This window comes from Eubalaena glacialis, chromosome 8, assembly GCF_028564815.1.
Source record: "Eubalaena glacialis isolate mEubGla1 chromosome 8, mEubGla1.1.hap2.+ XY, whole genome shotgun sequence".
Classification (NCBI taxonomy): Eukaryota; Metazoa; Chordata; class Mammalia; order Artiodactyla; family Balaenidae; genus Eubalaena; species Eubalaena glacialis.
Genome location: NC_083723.1, coordinates 83459945 through 83477314, shown reverse-complemented (window position 1 = coordinate 83477314; position 17370 = coordinate 83459945). Strand labels below are relative to the sequence as shown.

The 17370-nt window shown below is 41.9% G+C and overlaps 1 protein-coding gene across 1 annotated transcript in view; it reads left to right on the top strand.

The window, feature by feature from the left end:
- PDE1C (phosphodiesterase 1C) overlaps nucleotides 1-17370 on the top strand; it is a 546503-nt gene that overhangs the window by 126948 nt on the left and 402185 nt on the right. The window contains exon 3 of the mRNA XM_061197893.1: nucleotides 16908-17079. Within this exon, the coding sequence (XP_061053876.1) occupies nucleotides 16908-17079 (172 nt within the window). The remainder of the gene's footprint in view (nucleotides 1-16907; nucleotides 17080-17370) is intronic.

Here is a 17370-nt window from a genome sequence, read left to right as displayed (position 1 = left end):
GGGTTGTCTTTTGATCTTGTTTATGGTTTCCTTTGCTGTGCAAAAGCTTTTAAGTTTCATTAGGTCCCATTTGTTTATTTGTGTTTTTATTTCCATTTCTCTAGGAGCTGGGTCAAAAAGGATCTTGCTGTGATTTATGTCATAGAGTGTTCTGCCTATGTTTTCCTCCAAGAGTTTGATAGTGTCTGGCCTTACACTTAGGTCTTTAATCCATTTTGAGTTTATTTTTGTGTATGGTGTCAGGGAGTGTTCTAATTTCATACTTTTACATGTACCTGTCCAATTTTCCCAGCACCACTTATTGAAGAGGCTGTCTTTTCTCCACTGTATATGCTTGCCTCCTTTATCAAAGATAAGGTGACCATATGTGTGTGGGCTTATCTCTGGGCTTTCTATCCTGTTCCATTGATCTATATTTCTGTTTTTGTGCCAGTACCAAACTGTCTTGATTACTGTAGCTTTGTAATATAGTCTGAAGTCAGGGAGCCTGATTCCTCCAGCTCCATTTTTCGTTCTCAAGATTGCTTTGGCTATTCGGGGTCTTTTGTGTTTCCATACAAATTGTGAAATTTTTTGTTCTAGTTCTGTGAAAAATGCCAGTGGTAGTTTGATAGGGATTGCATTGAATCTGTAGATTGCTTTGGGTAGCAGAGTCATTTTCACAATGTTGATTCTTCCAATCCAAGAACATGGTATATCTCTCCATCTATTTGTATCATCTTTAATTTCTTTCATCAGTGTCCTATAATTTTCTGCATACAGGTCTTTTGTCTCCTTAGGTAGGTTTATTCCTAGATATTTTATTCTTTTTGTTGCAGTGGTAAACGGGAGTGTTTTCTTAATTTCACTTTCAGATTTTTCATCATTAGTATATAGGAATGCAAGAGATTTCTGTGCATTAATTTTGTATCCTGCTACTTTACCAAATTCATTGATTAGCTCTAGTAGTTTTCTGGTAGCATCTTTAGGATTCTTTATGTATAGTATCATGTCATCTGCAAACAGTGACAGCTTTACTTCTTCTTTTCCGATTTGGATTCCTTTTCTTTCTTTTTCTTCTCTGATTGCTGTGGCTAACACTTCCAAAATTATGTTGAATAATAGTGGTGAGAGGGAGGGGCAAGATGGCGGAAGAGTAAGACGCGGAGATCACCTTCCTCCCCACAGATACATGAGAAATACATCTACACGTGGAACTGCCCCTACAGAACACCCACTGAACGCTGGCAGAAGACGTCAGACCTCCCAAAAGGCAAGAAAATCCCCACGTACTTGGGTAGGGCAAAAGAAAAAAGAAATAACAGAGACAAAAGAATAGGGACGGGACCTGCACCAGTGGGAGGGAGCTGTGAAGGAGGAAAGGTTTCCACACACTAGGAAGCCCCTTCGTGGGCAGAGACTGCGGGTAGCAGAGGGGGGAAGCTTCGGAGCCACGGAGGAGAGTGCAGCCACATTGGTGCGGAGGGCAAAGCGGAGATTCCCGCACAGAGGAGCGGTGCCGAGCAGCACTCACCAGCCCGAGAGGCTTGTCTGCTCAGCCGCCGGGGCGGGCGGGGCCTGGGAGCTGGGGCTCGGGCTTCGGTGCTAGCCGGGAGGGAGTCCGGGAAAAAGACTGCAGCTGCCAAAGAGGCAAGAGAATTTTTCTTGCCTCTTTGTTTCGCGGCGCGCAAGGAGAGGGGATTCAGAGCGCCGCCTAAACGAGCTCCAGAGACGGGCGCGAGCCGCGGCTATCAGCGCGGATCCCACAGCAACAGGGACGCAGAGGGAAAAACGGAGAGATTCCCGCACAGAGGCTCGGCGCCGAGCAGCACTCACCAGCCCGAGAGGCTTGTCTGCTCACCCGCCGGGGTGGGCGGGGGCTGGGAGCTGAGGCGCGGGCTTCGGTCGGATCCCAGGGAGAGGACTGGGGTTGGCTGCGTGAACACAGCCTGAGGGGTCTAGCGCACCACAACTAGCCGGGAGGGTGCACGAGAAAAAGTCTGCAGCTGCCGAAGAGGCAGGAGACTTTTTCTTGCCTCTTTGTTTCGCGGCGTGCAAGGAGAGGGGATTCAGAGCGCCACTTAAACGAACTCCAGAGACGGGCGCGAGCCGCGGCTATCAGCGCGGACCCCAGAGACGGGCATGAGACGCTAAGGCTGCTGCTGCCGCCACCAAACAGCCTGTGGACGAGCACAGGTCATTCTCCACACCGCCCCTCCCGGGAGCCTGTGCAGCCCGCCACGGCCAGGCTCCCGTAATCCGGGGACAACTTCCCCGGGAGAGCGCACGGCGCGCCTCAGGCTGCTGCAACGTCACGCCGGCTTCTGCCGCCGCAGGCTCGCCCCGCCTCCTCCGTACTGCTCCCTCCCCCCGGCCTGACTGAGCCAGAGCCCCCGAATCAGCTGCTCCTTTAACCCCGTTCTGTCTGGGCGGGGAACAGACGCCCTCAGGGGACCTACATGCAGAGGCGGGTCCAAATCCAAAGCTGAACCCCGGGAGCTGTACGAACAAAGAAGAGAAAGGGAAATCTCTCCCAGCAGCCTCAGAAGCAGCGGATTAAAGCTCCACAAACAACTTGATGTGCCTGCATCTGTTGAATACCTGAATAGACAACGAATCATCCCAAATTTAGGAGATGGACTTTGGGAGCAGGATATATTAACTTTTCCCCTTTTCCTTTTTTTTGTGAGTGTAGATGTGTATGCTTCTGGGTGAGATTTTGTCTGTATAGCTTTGCTCTCACCGTTAGTCCTAGGGTTAGGTCCGTCCGTTTTTTTTTTTTTTTTTTTTTTGGCTTAAAAAATTTTTTTTCCCTAATAAATGTTTTCTTAATAATTTTTTCCTTATTTTCTATTTTTAAAAAAATTTTTAATAAGTTTTTTCATATTTTTTATTTTAAAAAATTAAAAAAATTTTTTTCTTAATAAATTTTTTCTAAATAATTTTTTTCTTATTTTTAGTATAAAAAATTAATAAATCTATTTTTAAAAATTAAAAAAAATTTTTTTTTCTTAATAAATTTACTCTTAATAATTTTTTTTCTTATTTTTTATTATAATTGCTTTATTTTATTTTATTTTATCCTCTTTTTTTCTTTCTTTCCATTTTTTCTCCCTTTTATTCTGAGCCGTGTGGATGAAAGGCTCTTGGTGCTCCAGCCAGGCATCAGGGCTGTGCCTCTGAGGTGGGAGAGCCAACTTCAGGACACTGGTCCACAAGAGACCTCCCAGCTCCACGTAATACCAACGGCGAAAATCTCTCACAGATCTCCATCTCAACATCAAGACCCAGCTTCACTCAACGACCAGCAAGCTACAGTGCTGGACACCCTATGCCAAACAACTAGCAAGAGAGGAACACAGCCCCATCCATTAACAGAGAGGCTGCCTAAAATCATAATAAGGCCACAGACACCCCAAAACACACCACCAGACGTGGACGAACCCACCAGAAAGACAACATCCAGCCTCATCCACCAGAACACAGGCACTAGTTCCCTCCACCAGGAAACCTACACAACCCACTGAACCAACCTTAGCCACTGGGGACAGATACCAAAAACAACGGGAACTACGAACCTGCAGCCTGTGAAAAGGAGACCCCAAACACAGTAAGATAAGCAAAATGAGAAGACAGAAAAACACACAGCAGATGAAGGAGCAGGGTCAAAACACAGCAGACCTAACAAATGAAGAGGAAATAGGTAGTCTACCTGAAAAAGAATTCAGAATAATGATAGTAAGGATGATCCAAAGTCTTGGAAATAGAATAGACAAAATGCAAGAAACATTTAACAAGGACGTAGAAGAACTAAAGAGGAACCAAGAAACGATGACAAGCACAATAAATGAAATTAAAAATACTCTAGATGGGATCAATAGCAGAATAACTGAGGCAGAAGAACGGATAAGTGACCTGGAAGATAAAATGGTGGAAATAACTACTGCAGACCAGAATAAAGAAAAAAGAATGAAAAGAACTGAGGACAGTCTCAGAGACCTCTGGGACAACATTAAACGCACCAACATTCGAATTATAGGGGTCCCAGAAGGAGAAGAGAAAAAGAAAGGGACTGAGAAAATATTTGAAGAGATTATAGTTGAAAACTTCCCTAATATGGGAAAGGAAATAGTTAATCAAGTCCTGGAAGCACAGAGAGTCCCATACAGGATAAATCCAAGGAGAAACACACCAAGACACATATTAATCAAACTATCAAAAATTAAATATAAAGAAAACATATTAAAAGCAGCAAGGGAAAAACAACAGATAACACACAAGGGCATCCCCATAAGGTTAACAGCTGATCTTTCAGCAGAAACGCTGCAAGCCAGAAGGGAGTGGCAGGATATACTTAAAGTGATGAAGGAGAAAAACCTACAACCAAGATTACTCTACCCAGCAAGGATCTCATTCAGATTTGATGGAGAAATTAAAACCTTTACAGACAAGCAAAAGCTGAGAGAGTTCAGCACCACCAAACCAGCTTTACAACAAATGCTAAAGGAACTTCTCTAGGCAAGAAACACAAGAGAAGGAAAACACCTACAATAACAAACCCAAAACATTTAAGAAAATGGGAATAGGAACATACATATCGATAATTACCTTAAATGTAAATGGATTAAATGCTCCCACCAAAAGACACAGACTGGCTGAATGGATACAAAAACAAGACCCATATATATGCTGTCTACAAGAGACCCACTTCAGACCTAGAGACACATACAGACTGAAAGTGAGGGGATGGAAAAAGATATTCCATGCAAATGGAAATCAAAAGAAAGCTGGAGTAGCAATTCTCATATCAGACAAAATAGACTTTAAAATAAAGACAATTACAAGAGACAAAGACGGACACTATATAATGATCAAGGGATCGATCCAAGAGGAAGGTATAACAATTGTAAATATTTATGCACCCAACATAGGAGCACCTCAATACATAAGGCAAATACTAACAGCCATAAAAGGGGAAATCGACAGTAACACAATCATAGTAGGGGACTTTAACACCCCACTTTCACCAATGGACAGATCATCCAAAATGAAAATAAATAAGGAAACACAAGCTTTAAATGATACATTAAACAAGATGGACTTAATTGATATTTATAGGACATTCCACCCAAAAACAACAGAATACACATTTTTCTCAAGTGCTCATGGAACATTCTCCAGGATAGATCATATCTTGGGTCACAAATCAAGCCTTGGTAAATTTTAAAAAATTGAAATCATATCAAGTATCTTTTCCGACCACAACGCTATGAGACTAGATATCAATTACAGGAAAAGATCTGTAAAAAATACAAACACATGGAGGCTACACAATACACTACTTAATAACGAAGTGATCACTGAAGAAATCAAAGGGGAAATCAAAAAATACCTAGAAACAAATGACAATGGACACACGACGATCCAAAACCTATGGGATGCAGCAAAAGCAGTTCTAAGAGGGAAGTTTATAGCAATACAAGCCTACATCAAGAAACAGGAAACATCTCGAATAAACAACCTAATCTTGCACCTAAAGCAATTAGAGAAAGAAGAACAAAAAAACCCCAAAGCTAGCAGAAGGAAAGAAATCATAAAGATCAGATCAGAAATAAATGAAAAAGAAATGAAGGAAACAATAGCAAAAATCAATGAAACTAAAAGCTGGTTCTTTGAGAAGATAAACAAAATTGATAAACCATTAGCCAGACTCATCAAGAGAAAAAAGGAGAAGACTCAAATTAATAGAATTAGAAATGAAAAAGGAGAAGTAACCACTGACACTGCAGAAATACAAACGATCATAAGAGATTACTACAAGCAACTCTATGCTAATAAAATGGACAACCTGGAAGAAATGGACAGATTCTTAGAAATGCACAACCTGCCGAGACTGAACCAGGAAGAAATAGAAAATATGAACAGACCAATCACAAGCACTGAAATTGAAACTGTGATTAAAAATCTTCCAACACACAAAAGCCCAGGACCAGATGGCTTCACAGGCGAATTCTATCAAACATTTAGAGAAGAGCTAACACCTATCCTTCTCAAACTCTTCCAAAATATTGCAGAGGGAGGAACACTCCCCAACTCATTCTACGAGGCCACCATCACCCTGATACCAAAACCAGGCAAAGATGTCACAAAGAAAGAAAACTACAGGCCAATATCACTGATGAACATAGATGCAAAAATCCTCAACAAAATACTAGCAAACAGAATCCAACAGCACATTAAAAGGATCATACACCATGATCAAGTGGGGTTTATTCCAGGAATGCAAGGATTCTTCAATATACGCAAATCAATCAACGTGATACATCATATTAACAAATTGAAGGAGAAAAACCATATGATCATCTCAATAGATGCAGAGAAAGCTTTCGACAAAATTCAACACCCATTTATGATAAAAGTCCTGCAGAAAGTAGGCATAGAGGGAACTTTCCTCAACATAATAAAGGCCGTATATGACAAACCCACAGCCAACATTGTCCTCAATGGTGAAAAACTGAAACCATTTCCACTAAGATCAGGAACAAGACAAGGTTGCCCACTCTCACCACTATTATTCAACATAGTTTTGGAAGTGTTAGCCACAGCAATCAGAGACGAAAAAGAAATAAAAGGAATCCAAATCGGAAAAGAAGAAGTAAAGCTGTCACTGTTTGCAGATGACATGATACTATACATAGAGAATCCAAAAGATGCTACCAGAAAACTACTAGAGCTAATCAATGAATTTGGTAAAGTAGCAGGATACAAAATTAATGCACAGAAATCTCTTGCATTCCTGTATACTAATGATGAAAAATCTGAAAGTGAAATTAAGAAAACACTCCCGTTTACCACTGCAACAAAAAGAATAAAATACCTAGGAATAAACCTACCTAAGGAGACAAAAGACCTGTATGCAGAAAATTATAGGACACTGATGAAAGAAATTAAAGATGATACAAATAGATGGAGAGATATACCATGTTCTTGGATTGGAAGAATCAACATTGTGAAAATGACTCTGCTACCCAAAGCAATCTACAGATTCAATGCAATCCCTATCAAACTACCACTGGCATTTTTCACAGAACTAGAACAAAAAATTTCACAATTTGTATGGAAACACAAAAGACCCCGAATAGCCAAAGCAATCTTGAGAACGAAAAATGGAGCTGGAGGAATCAGGCTCCCTGACTTCAGACTATATTACAAAGCTACAGTAATCAAGACAGTTTGGTACTGGCACAAAAACAGAAATATAGATCAATGGAACAGGATAGAAAGCCCAGAGATAAGCCCACGCACATATGGTCACCTTATCTTTGATAAAGGAGGCAAGCATATACAGTGGAGAAAAGACAGCCTCTTCAATAAGTGGTGCTGGGAAAATTGGACAGGTACATGTAAAAGTATGAAATTAGAACACTCCCTAACACCATACACAAAAATAAACTCAAAATGGATTAAAGACCTAAGTGTAAGGCCAGACACTATCAAACTCTTAGAGGAAAACATAGGCAGAACACTGTATGACATAAGTCACAGCAAGATCCTTTTTGACCCAGGTCCTAGAGAAATGGAAATAAAAACACAAATAAACAAATGGGACCTAATGAAACTTAAAAGCTTTTGCACAGCAAAGGAGACCATAAACAAGACCAAAAGACAACCCTCAGAATGGGAGAAAATATTTGCAAATGAAGCAACGGACAAAGGATTAATCTCCAAGATTTACAAGCAGCTCATGCAGCTCAACAACAAAAAAACAAACAACCCAATCCAAAAATGGGCAGAAGACCTAAATAGACATTTCTCCAAAGAAGAGATACAGATTGCCAACAGACACATGAAAGAATGCTCAACATCATTAATCATTAGAGAAATGCAAATCAAAACTACAATGAGGTATCATCTCACACCGGTCAGAATGGCCATCATCAAAAAATCTAGAAACAATAAATGCTGGAGAGGGTGTGGAGAAAAGGGAACCCTCTTGCACTGTTGGTGGGAATGTAAATTGATACAGCCACTATGGAGAACAGTATGGAGGTTCCTTAAAAAACTAAAAATAGAACTACCATATGACCCAGCAATCCCACTACTGGGCATATACCCTGAGAAAACCATAATTCAGAAAGAGTCATGTACCAAAATATTCATTGCAGCTCTGGTTACAATAGCCAGGACATGGAAGCAACCTAGGTGTCCATCATCGGATGAATGGATAAAGAAGATGTGGCACATATATACAATGGAATATTACTCAGCCATAAAAAGAAATGAAATGGAGGTGTTTGTAATGAGGTGGATGGAGTTAGAGTCTGTCATACAGAGTGAAGTAAGTCAGAAAGAGAAAAACAAATACAGTATGCTAACACATATATATGGAATCTAAGGGAAAAAAAAAAAAAGAGGTCATGAAGAACCTAGTGGCAAGATGGGAATAAAGACACAGACCTACTAGAGAATGGACTTGAGGATATGGGGAGGGGGAGGGGTGAGATGTGACAGGGTGAGAGAGTGTCATGGACATATATACACTACCAAATGTAAAATAGATAACTAGTGGGAAGCAGCCGCATAGCACAGGGAGATCAGCTCGGTGCTTTGTGACCACCTAGAGGGGTGGGATAGGGAGGGTGGGAGGGAGGGAGATGCAAGAGGGAAGAGATATGGCAACATATGTATATGTGTAACTGATTCACTTTGTTGTAAAGCAGAAGCTAGCACACCATTGTAAAGCAATTATACTTCAATAAAGATGTTTAAAAAAAAAAAAAAAAAATAATAGTGGTGAGAGTGGGCAACCTTGTCTTGTTCCTGATCTTAGTGGAAATGGTTTCAGTTGTTCACCATTGAGGACAATGTTGGCTGTGGGTTTGTCATATATGGCCATTATTATGTTGAGGAAAGTTCCCTCTGTGCCTACTTTCTGCAGGGCTTTTATCATAAATGGGTGCTGAATTTTGTTGAAAGCTTTCTCTGCATCTATTGAGATGATCATATGGTTTTTCTCCTTCAATTTGTTAATATGATGTATCACGTTGATTGATTTGCGTATATTGAAGAATCCTTGCATTCCTGGAATAAACCCCACTTGATCATGGTGTATAATCCTTTTAATGTGCTGTTGGATTCTGTTTGCTAGTATTTTGTTGAGGATTTTTGCATCTATGTTCATCAGTGATATTGGCCTGTAGTTTTCTTTCTTTGTGACATCTTTGCCTGGTTTTGGTATCAGGGTGATGGTGGCCTCGTAGAATGAGTTGGGGAGTGTTCCTCCCTCTGCAATATTTTGGAAGAGTTTGAGAAGGATAGGTGTTAGCTCTTCTCTAAATGTTTGATAGAATTCGCCTGTGAAGCCATCTGGTCCTGGGCTTTTGTGTGTTGGAAGATTTTTAATCACAGTTTCAATTTCAGTGCTTGTGATTGGTCTGTTCATATTTTCTATTTCTTCCTGGTTCAGTCTCGGCAGGTTGTGCATTTCTAAGAATCTGTCCATTTCTTCCAGGTTGTCCATTTTATTGGCATAGAGTTGCTTGTAGTAATCTCTCATGATCGTTTGTATTTCTGCAGTGTCAGTGGTTACTTCTCCTTTTTCATTTCTAATTCTATTGATTTGAGTCTTCTCCCTTTTTCTCTTGATGAGTCTGGCTAATGGTTTATCAATTTTGTTTATCTTCTCAAAGAACCAGCTTTTAGTTTTATTGATCTTCGCTATTGTCTCCTTCATTTCTTTTTCATTTATTTCTGATCTGATCTTTATGATTTCTTTCCTTCTGCTAGCTTTGGGGTTTTTTTTGTTCTTCTTTCTCTAATTGCTTTAGATGCAAGGTTAGGTTGTTTATTCGAGATGTTTCCTGTTTCTTGAGGTAGGCTTGTATTGCTATAAACTTCCCTCTTAGCACTGCTTTTGCTGCATCCCATAGGTTTTGGGTCGTCGTGTCTCCATTGTCATTTGTTTCTAGGTATTTTTTGATTTCCCCTTTGATTTCTTCAGTGATCACTTCGTTATTAAGTAGTGTATTGTGTAGCCTCCATGTGTTTGTATTTTTTACAGATCTTTTCCTGTAATTGATATCTAGTCTCATAGCGTTGTGGTCGGAAAAGATACTTGATACGATTTCAATTTTCTTAAATTTACCAAGGCTTGATTTGTGACCCAACATATGATCTATCCTGGAGAATGTTCCATGAGCACTTGAGGAAAATGTGTATTCTGTTGTTTTTGGGTGGAATGTCCTATAAATATCCATTAAGTCCATCTTGTTTAATGTATCATTTAAAGCTTGTGTTTCCTTATTTATTTTCATTTTGGATGATCTGTCCATTGGTGAAAGTGGGGTGTTAAAGTCCCCTACTATGATTGTGTTACTGTCGATTTCCCCTTTTATGGCTATTAGTACTTGCCTTATGTATTGAGGTGCTCCTATGTTGGGTGCATAAATATTTACAATTGTTATATCTTCCTCTTGGATCGATCCCTTGATCATTATATAGTGTCCTTCTTTGTCTCTTGTAATAGTCTTTATTTTAAAGTCTATTTTGTCTGATATGAGAATTGCTACTCCAGCTTTCTTTTGATTTCCATTTGCATGGAATATCTTTTTCCATCCCCTCACTTTCAGTCTGTATGTGTCTCTAGGTCTGAAGTGGGTCTCTTGTAGACAGCATATATATGGGTCTTGTTTTTGTATCCATTCAGCCAGTCTGTGTCTTTTGGTGGGAGCATTTAATCCATTTACATTTAAGGTAATTATCGATATGTATGTTCCTATTCCCATTTTCTTAAATGTTTTGGGTTTGTTATTGTAGGTGTTTTCCTTCTCTTGTGTTTCTTGCCTAGAGAAGTTCCTTTAGCATTTGTTGTAAAGCTGGTTTGGTGGTGCTGAACTCTCTCAGCTTTTGCTTGTCTGTAAAGGTTTTAATTTCTCCATCAAATCTGAATGAGATCCTTGCTGGGTAGAGTAATCTTGGTTGTAGGTTTTTCTCCTTCATCACTTTAAGTATATGCTGCCAGTCCCTTCTGGCTTGCAGAGTTTCTGCTGAAAGATCAGCTGTTAACCTTATGGGGATGCCCTTGTGTGTTATTTGTTGTTTTTCCCTTGCTGCTTTTAATATGTTTTCTTTATATTTAATTTTGGACAGTTTGACTAATATGTGTCTTGGTGTGTTTCTCCTTGGATTTATCCTGTATGGGACTCTCTGTGCTTCCAGGACTTGATTAACTATTTCCTTTCCCATATTAGGGAAGTTTTCAACTATAATCTCTTCAAATATTTTCTCAGTCCCTTTCTTTTTCTCTTCTTCTTCTGGGACCCCTATAATTCGAATGTTGGTGCGTTTAATGTTGTCCCAGAGGTCTCTGAGACTGTCCTCAGTTCTTTTCATTCTTTTTTTTTTATTCTGCTCTGCAGTAGTTATTTCCACCATTTTATCTTCCAGGTCACTTATCCGTTCTTCTGCCTCAGTTATTCTGCTATTGATCCCATCTAGAGTATTTTTAATTTCATTTATTGTGCTTTTCATCGTTGCTTGGTTCCTCTTTAGTTCTTCTACGTCCTTGTTAAATGTTTCTTGCATTTTGTCTATTCTATTTCCAATATTTTGGATCATCCTTACTATCATTATTCTGAATTCTTTTTCAGGTAGACTACCTATTTCCTCTTCATTTGTTAGGTCTGGTGTGTTTTGACCCTGCTCCTTCATCTGCTGTGTGTTTTTCTGTCTTCTCATTTTGCTTATCTTACTGTGTTTGCGGTCTCTTTTTCACAGGCTGCAGGTTCGTAGTTCCCGCTGTTTTTGGTATCTGTCCCCAGTGGCTAAGGTTGGTTCAGTGGGTTGTGTAGGTTTCCTGGTGGAGGGAACTAGTGCCTGTGTTCTGGTGGATGAGGCCGGATGTTGTCTTTCTGGTGGGCACGTCCACGTCTGGTGGTGTATTTGGGGGTGTCTGTGGCCTTATTATGATTTTAGGCAGCCTCTCTGTTAATGGATGTGGCTGTGTTCCTGTCTTGCTAGTTGTTTGGCATAGGGTGTCCAGCACTGTAGCTTGCTGGTCGTTGAGTGAAGCTGGGTCTTGATGTTGAGATGGAGATCTCTGAGAGATTTTCGCCGTTTGGTATTACGTGGAGCTGGGAGGTCTCTTGTGGACCAGTGTCCTGAAGTTGGCTCTCCCACCTCAGAGGCACAGCCCTGATGCGTGGCTGGAGCACCAAGAGCCTTTCATCTACACGGCTCAGAATAAAAGGGAGAAAAAATAGAAAGAAAGAGGATAAAATAAAATAAAATAAAGCTATTATAATAAAAAAAAGAAAAAAATTATTAAGAATAAATTTATTAAGAAAAAAAATTTTTTTAATTTTTAAAAATAGATTTATTAATTTTTTATAATAAAAAATAAGAAAAAATTATTAAGAAAATAAATTTTTAATTTTTTAAAATAAAAAATATGAAAAAACTTATTAAAAAATTTTTTTTAATTTTTTAAAAATAGAAAATAAGGAAAAAATTATTAAGAAAACATTTATTAGGGGAAAAAAATTTTTTTTAAGTAAAAAAAAAAAAAACAAAAACAAAAAAACGGACAGACCTAACCCTAGGACTAACGGTGAGAGCAAAGCTATACAGACAATATCTCACCCAGAAGCATACACATATACACTCACAAAAAAAGAAAAAGGGGAAAAATTAATATATCCTGCTCCCAAAGTCCACCTCCTAAATTTGGGATGATTCGTTGTCTATTCAGGTATTCAACAGATGCAGGCACATCAAGTTGTTTGTGGAGCTTTAATCCGCTGCTTCTGAGGCTGCTGGGAGAGATTTCCCTTTCTCTTCTTTGTTCGTACAGCTCCCGGGGTTCAGCTTTGGATTTGGCCCCGCCTCTGCATGTAGGTTGCCTGAGGGCGTCTGTTCTTCGCTCAGACAGGACGGGGTTAAAGGAGTAGCTGCTTCGGGGGCTCTGGCTCAGTCAGGCCGGGGGGGAGGGAGCGGTACGGAGGAGGCGGGGCGAGCCTGCGCGGCAGAAGCCTGCGTGACGTTGCAGCAGCCTGAGGCGCGCCATGCGCTCTCCCGGGGAAGTTGTCCCCGGATCACGGGAGCCTGGCCGTGGCGGGCTGCACTGGCTCCTGGGAGGGGCGGTGTGGAGAGTGACCTGTGCTCGCACACAGGCTTTTTGGTGGCGGCAGCAGCAGCCTTAGCGTCTCATGCCCGTCTCTGGGGTCCGCGCTGATAACCACGGCTCGCACCCGCCTCTGGGGTCCGCGCTGATAGCCCGGCTCGCGCCCGTCTCTGGAGCTCGTTTAGGCGACGCTCTGAATCCCCTCTCCTTGCGCGCCGCGAAACAAAGAGGCAAGAAAAAGTCTCTTGCCTCTTCGGCAGCTGCAGACTTTTTCCCGGACTCCCTCCCGGCCAGCTGTGGTGCGCCAACCCCTTAAGGCTGTGTTCACGCCGCCAACCCCAGTCCTCTCCCTGCGATCCGACTGAAGCCCAAGCCTCAGCTCCCAGCCCCCGCCCGCCCCGGCGGGTGAGCAGACAAGCCTCTCGGGCTGGTGAGTGCTGGTCGGCACCGATCCTCTGTGCGGGAATCTCTCCGCTTTGCCCTCCACACCCCTGTGGCTGCGCTCTCCTCCGTGGCTCCGAAGCTTCCCCCCTCTGCCACCCGCAGTCTCCGCCCGCGAAGGGGCTTCCTAGTGTGTGGAAACCTTTCCTCCTTCACGGCTCCCTCCCACTGGTGCAGGTCCCGTCCCTATTCTTTTGTCTCTGTTATTTCTTTTTTCTTTTGCCCTACCCAAGTACGTGGGGATTTTCTTGCCTTTTGGGAGGTCTGACGTCTTCTGCCAGCGTTCAGTGGGTGTTCTGTAGGAGCAGTTCCACGTGTAGATGTATTTCTACTGTATTTGTGGGAAGGAAGGTGATCTCCGCGTCTTACTCTTCCGCCATCTTGCCCCTCCCCCCCGCATATGCTATTTGCACTGAATGCTCTTCTCTCTCTTCCCCATCTGCTGAAGATCTGTTCCTGCTTTAGACCCATATCAGACCTCACGTTCACTGTGTGGCTTTCCCCAGGGCCCTGAGGCAGAGTGGGGGAGCTCTCCTCTGCCCCTTCTAGGACTTCTTTGTCCCTTAGTTATGGTTCATTGCCCATTTATTGTGATTGCTTATAGGCTGACTCATCCCAAGGGAACCAGTCTCATTGGTCTGTCTATTTCGAGAGCCCAGAATGGAATCTGGCATATTGAGGGAATTCAAAGTTTGTATATTGAATGAGTAAATGAAAGAATGAAGGGAAATAGGCAGGGAGTTCATTGTAAGGTCTTCGCTTAGATCAGACCTAAGAAAACAGGCTGCTGCTTTTGTCTTCCTCCTAGAACCAGACCTTCGGTAACACAAAACCAGACTTTCATTAATAGGACCAGATCTTATTAAGATATGTGTTTAGGACTTTGAAAAAGCTGTCTTCCATTTCAGGAGTTGGAGGGCTCTGTTTCCTGCTCTTAATGTGCCTTAATTTTCTCTGGATTGACACAAAAGCAGTTTGGATGTGGGACACCCCCAAGGGTCATTCGTGACCATGGTCATTAAAAGAGTTGTTTTCAGACCCATGGGTGTCCTTGGTGAAGGTTCAGGGGTCCTCATGAGGTGCTCCCTTTTGTGTGTGAAGTTCTTTTGATCTTAGCTGCAGAGACAACCTTCAGGCACAACAAACTACGGTGATTTCTTCTGTTGTGGGCTGTGGATGGTTGATCAGGGAGGCATCCCCACGAGCATACGAATGTGTTCTCTACCCACCGATCACATGCATGTGCATTAGCTGGCACTGCTCCTTACCCCTCCATGCCCACCTCCTCATGCCCCATTAAGAGTCTTTGTGTGAATTAGAAAAAGGTCCTCCTTCTGCACGGATGGGATAGAAAAAGCCAACCCCCTCTGGATGGACACAGCTCCATGGGTGCATGACTCAGAGACCTGACAGTATATCTGAGCAAAGATAAAGGCTTTCTTTCCTCTGGGAAGAGGATAACCAGCACCGGCCAATGGTAACTGGGTAATGATAATGGTCATGCCCTCAGTCTCTACCTTAAAAATATAACTTGCTCATAGACATTTAAAATAATAACTATTTTTATTATTTATTTTTAATACTTATTTGTATTTTTATAATAACTCTTAATTTTAGAACGTTTTTAGATTTACAGAAAATTTGCAAAGATAGTACAAAGAGCTCCCAAATACTCCATTCCCAGTTTCCCCAATTATTAAGCTTTTATATTAGTATGGTTCATTTGTCACAATTAATGAACCAATATCGATATACATTATTATTAACTAATGTACATACTTTATTCAAATTTCCTTAGTTTTTCCTAATGTCCTTTCTTAGTTTCAGGACCCCATCAGGATACCACATTTAGTTATCATGTCTTCTTAGGCTCCTCTAGGCTGTGACAGTTTTTCAGACTTTCCTTGTTTTTTGATTACCTTGACGGTTTTGAGGAGTACTGGTCAGATGTTTTGCAGAGTGTCTGTCAGTTGGGATTTGTCTTTTCCCTATGACTAGACTGAGTGTTTTAATGGGTTTTATCATTTTTAGGTGTGGTAAGGCCAACAGATCAGGGGATGACTGCCATTGAAAAGATAGTTTGTTAGTATTCACAGATCCCAAAAGAGGGGGTACACGTAATACCACAGAGGCCACGCTGAGAAGCATTGGGGTTGTTGTGAGGCGGAGGGAGGGAGGAACTATGGGCAAGAGTCTTTACTGTGGTTTCTGTGGGAAGGAATGGGTTCTGCCAGGTAAGCAGGCTTAGGATTGGCTAGTTTGAATAATTTTAGTGGGCTCTGGGGCATAGGGGCTGTCCCTAGATGTCTGGTACCTGTCTGGGGTTATCGGGGCAGGTGGAGAGTGGCTCAGGATGTGAAAGCTTGGTGAGGGAGGTGTTGGGGTGTGGATGCTAGTTTGGTTGGTTTGTATCTGAAAAGCATGCCCCTTGGAGGGGGGACTCTTCCTGAGGAATGGAGGGGAGGGAGGAAGGGGGAGGTGATGGAGGCAGGAGGCCAAGGCAAGATGACTCAAGGGTATTTTCTGGTTGTCCAAACAGGGCATGTCTGGGATATGCATGTAGGGCAGATGTTAAAGTATTAAGTTTACAGAAGATAGAAACATCCTTAGTACTCTCGGGTTATATATTTTGGGGAGAAAGACCATGGAGGTAAAGTGCCATTTTCATCACATCGTATCAAGGATATAACTTATCACTGTTGATATTGACCTTGATTACCTGGCTGATCAGGCCCTATTTTGTGGCACCATATCTACTTCATGTCTGCCTTTAATGTTCATCTCATATGTTTGAAGTGTTTGTAGGGTAGGGTACTGGTAAACTTCCAGTGTAGTTTTCCTTGAGTCTTGATCTTCCAGAAGAATGAACCTGCCTGTAGTGGGTTCTGGTTCTTAGACGGGGGGCCCTCTTTGGGGTGGGTGTCTCCACAGAATACAGTCTTGAAACTTGGGCCTTAGGCAAGATAAGTTCACAGGGGAGACTTGTGTCTGAATATCCTGCTGTTCTCTAAAATGGTAGTCCTTTGTATACTTCCAGTTGCTGAATAAATACTTCAGTAAATACTGACAACTCTGTTAGGAGTTGGAGTTGATTACCACTGAAATGAGACAGGATATATATTCATAATACTTAGCTGTGAGTTAAAATGCTCAGAGTATTAACCTATTTTTGTATATAAATTTTAAAAATCCTGGTTACTCCATAAGTTGCCTGACCAAAACCTTTTGGAGCCCTCTGATGTTGGTGGAGATCATGAAACATATGTCAGTGTTCCTGCTCTGCTTTTGAAAATCCCGAGTTGGGCAAGGCAGGCCATGGAGTTGGTTGGTAACTCACCTGCACCCCTTTTTCCCCCTCATGCCTCAGGGTCTAAGTCGCAGAACTGTTTGTGGAACTCCCTCATCGACGGTCTCACAGGGAATGTCAAGGAGAAGCCACGGCCGACGATTGTCCATGACCCCCGGCCACCGGAGGAAATCCTAGCTGATGAATTGCCTCAGCTTGATAGCCCGGAAGCCTTGGTGAAAACGTCCTTCAGGTTTGGTGGATTGCAACTCAGTTTGTTCCTTCTTATTTGCTTGTGGAGTTATTTCAGTCCAGTTGGATGCCACGTCAGCGTGGCCAGCAAATTACCTTATTTCTCTGCACTAAGTAAATTAGAATTGATGAAGTAGTGTCGGAAGTAATGCCCGCTAAACTTCTGGCTGGATTTCCTGAATGTAGTGAAGACCATATCAGTAGTTAAGTTGCTGTTGGTATTTAATTGGTATTGGCATATAAATGCCGAGGCAAAGGATTTACTAACATTGGCTGTTTGAATTGGATTAAT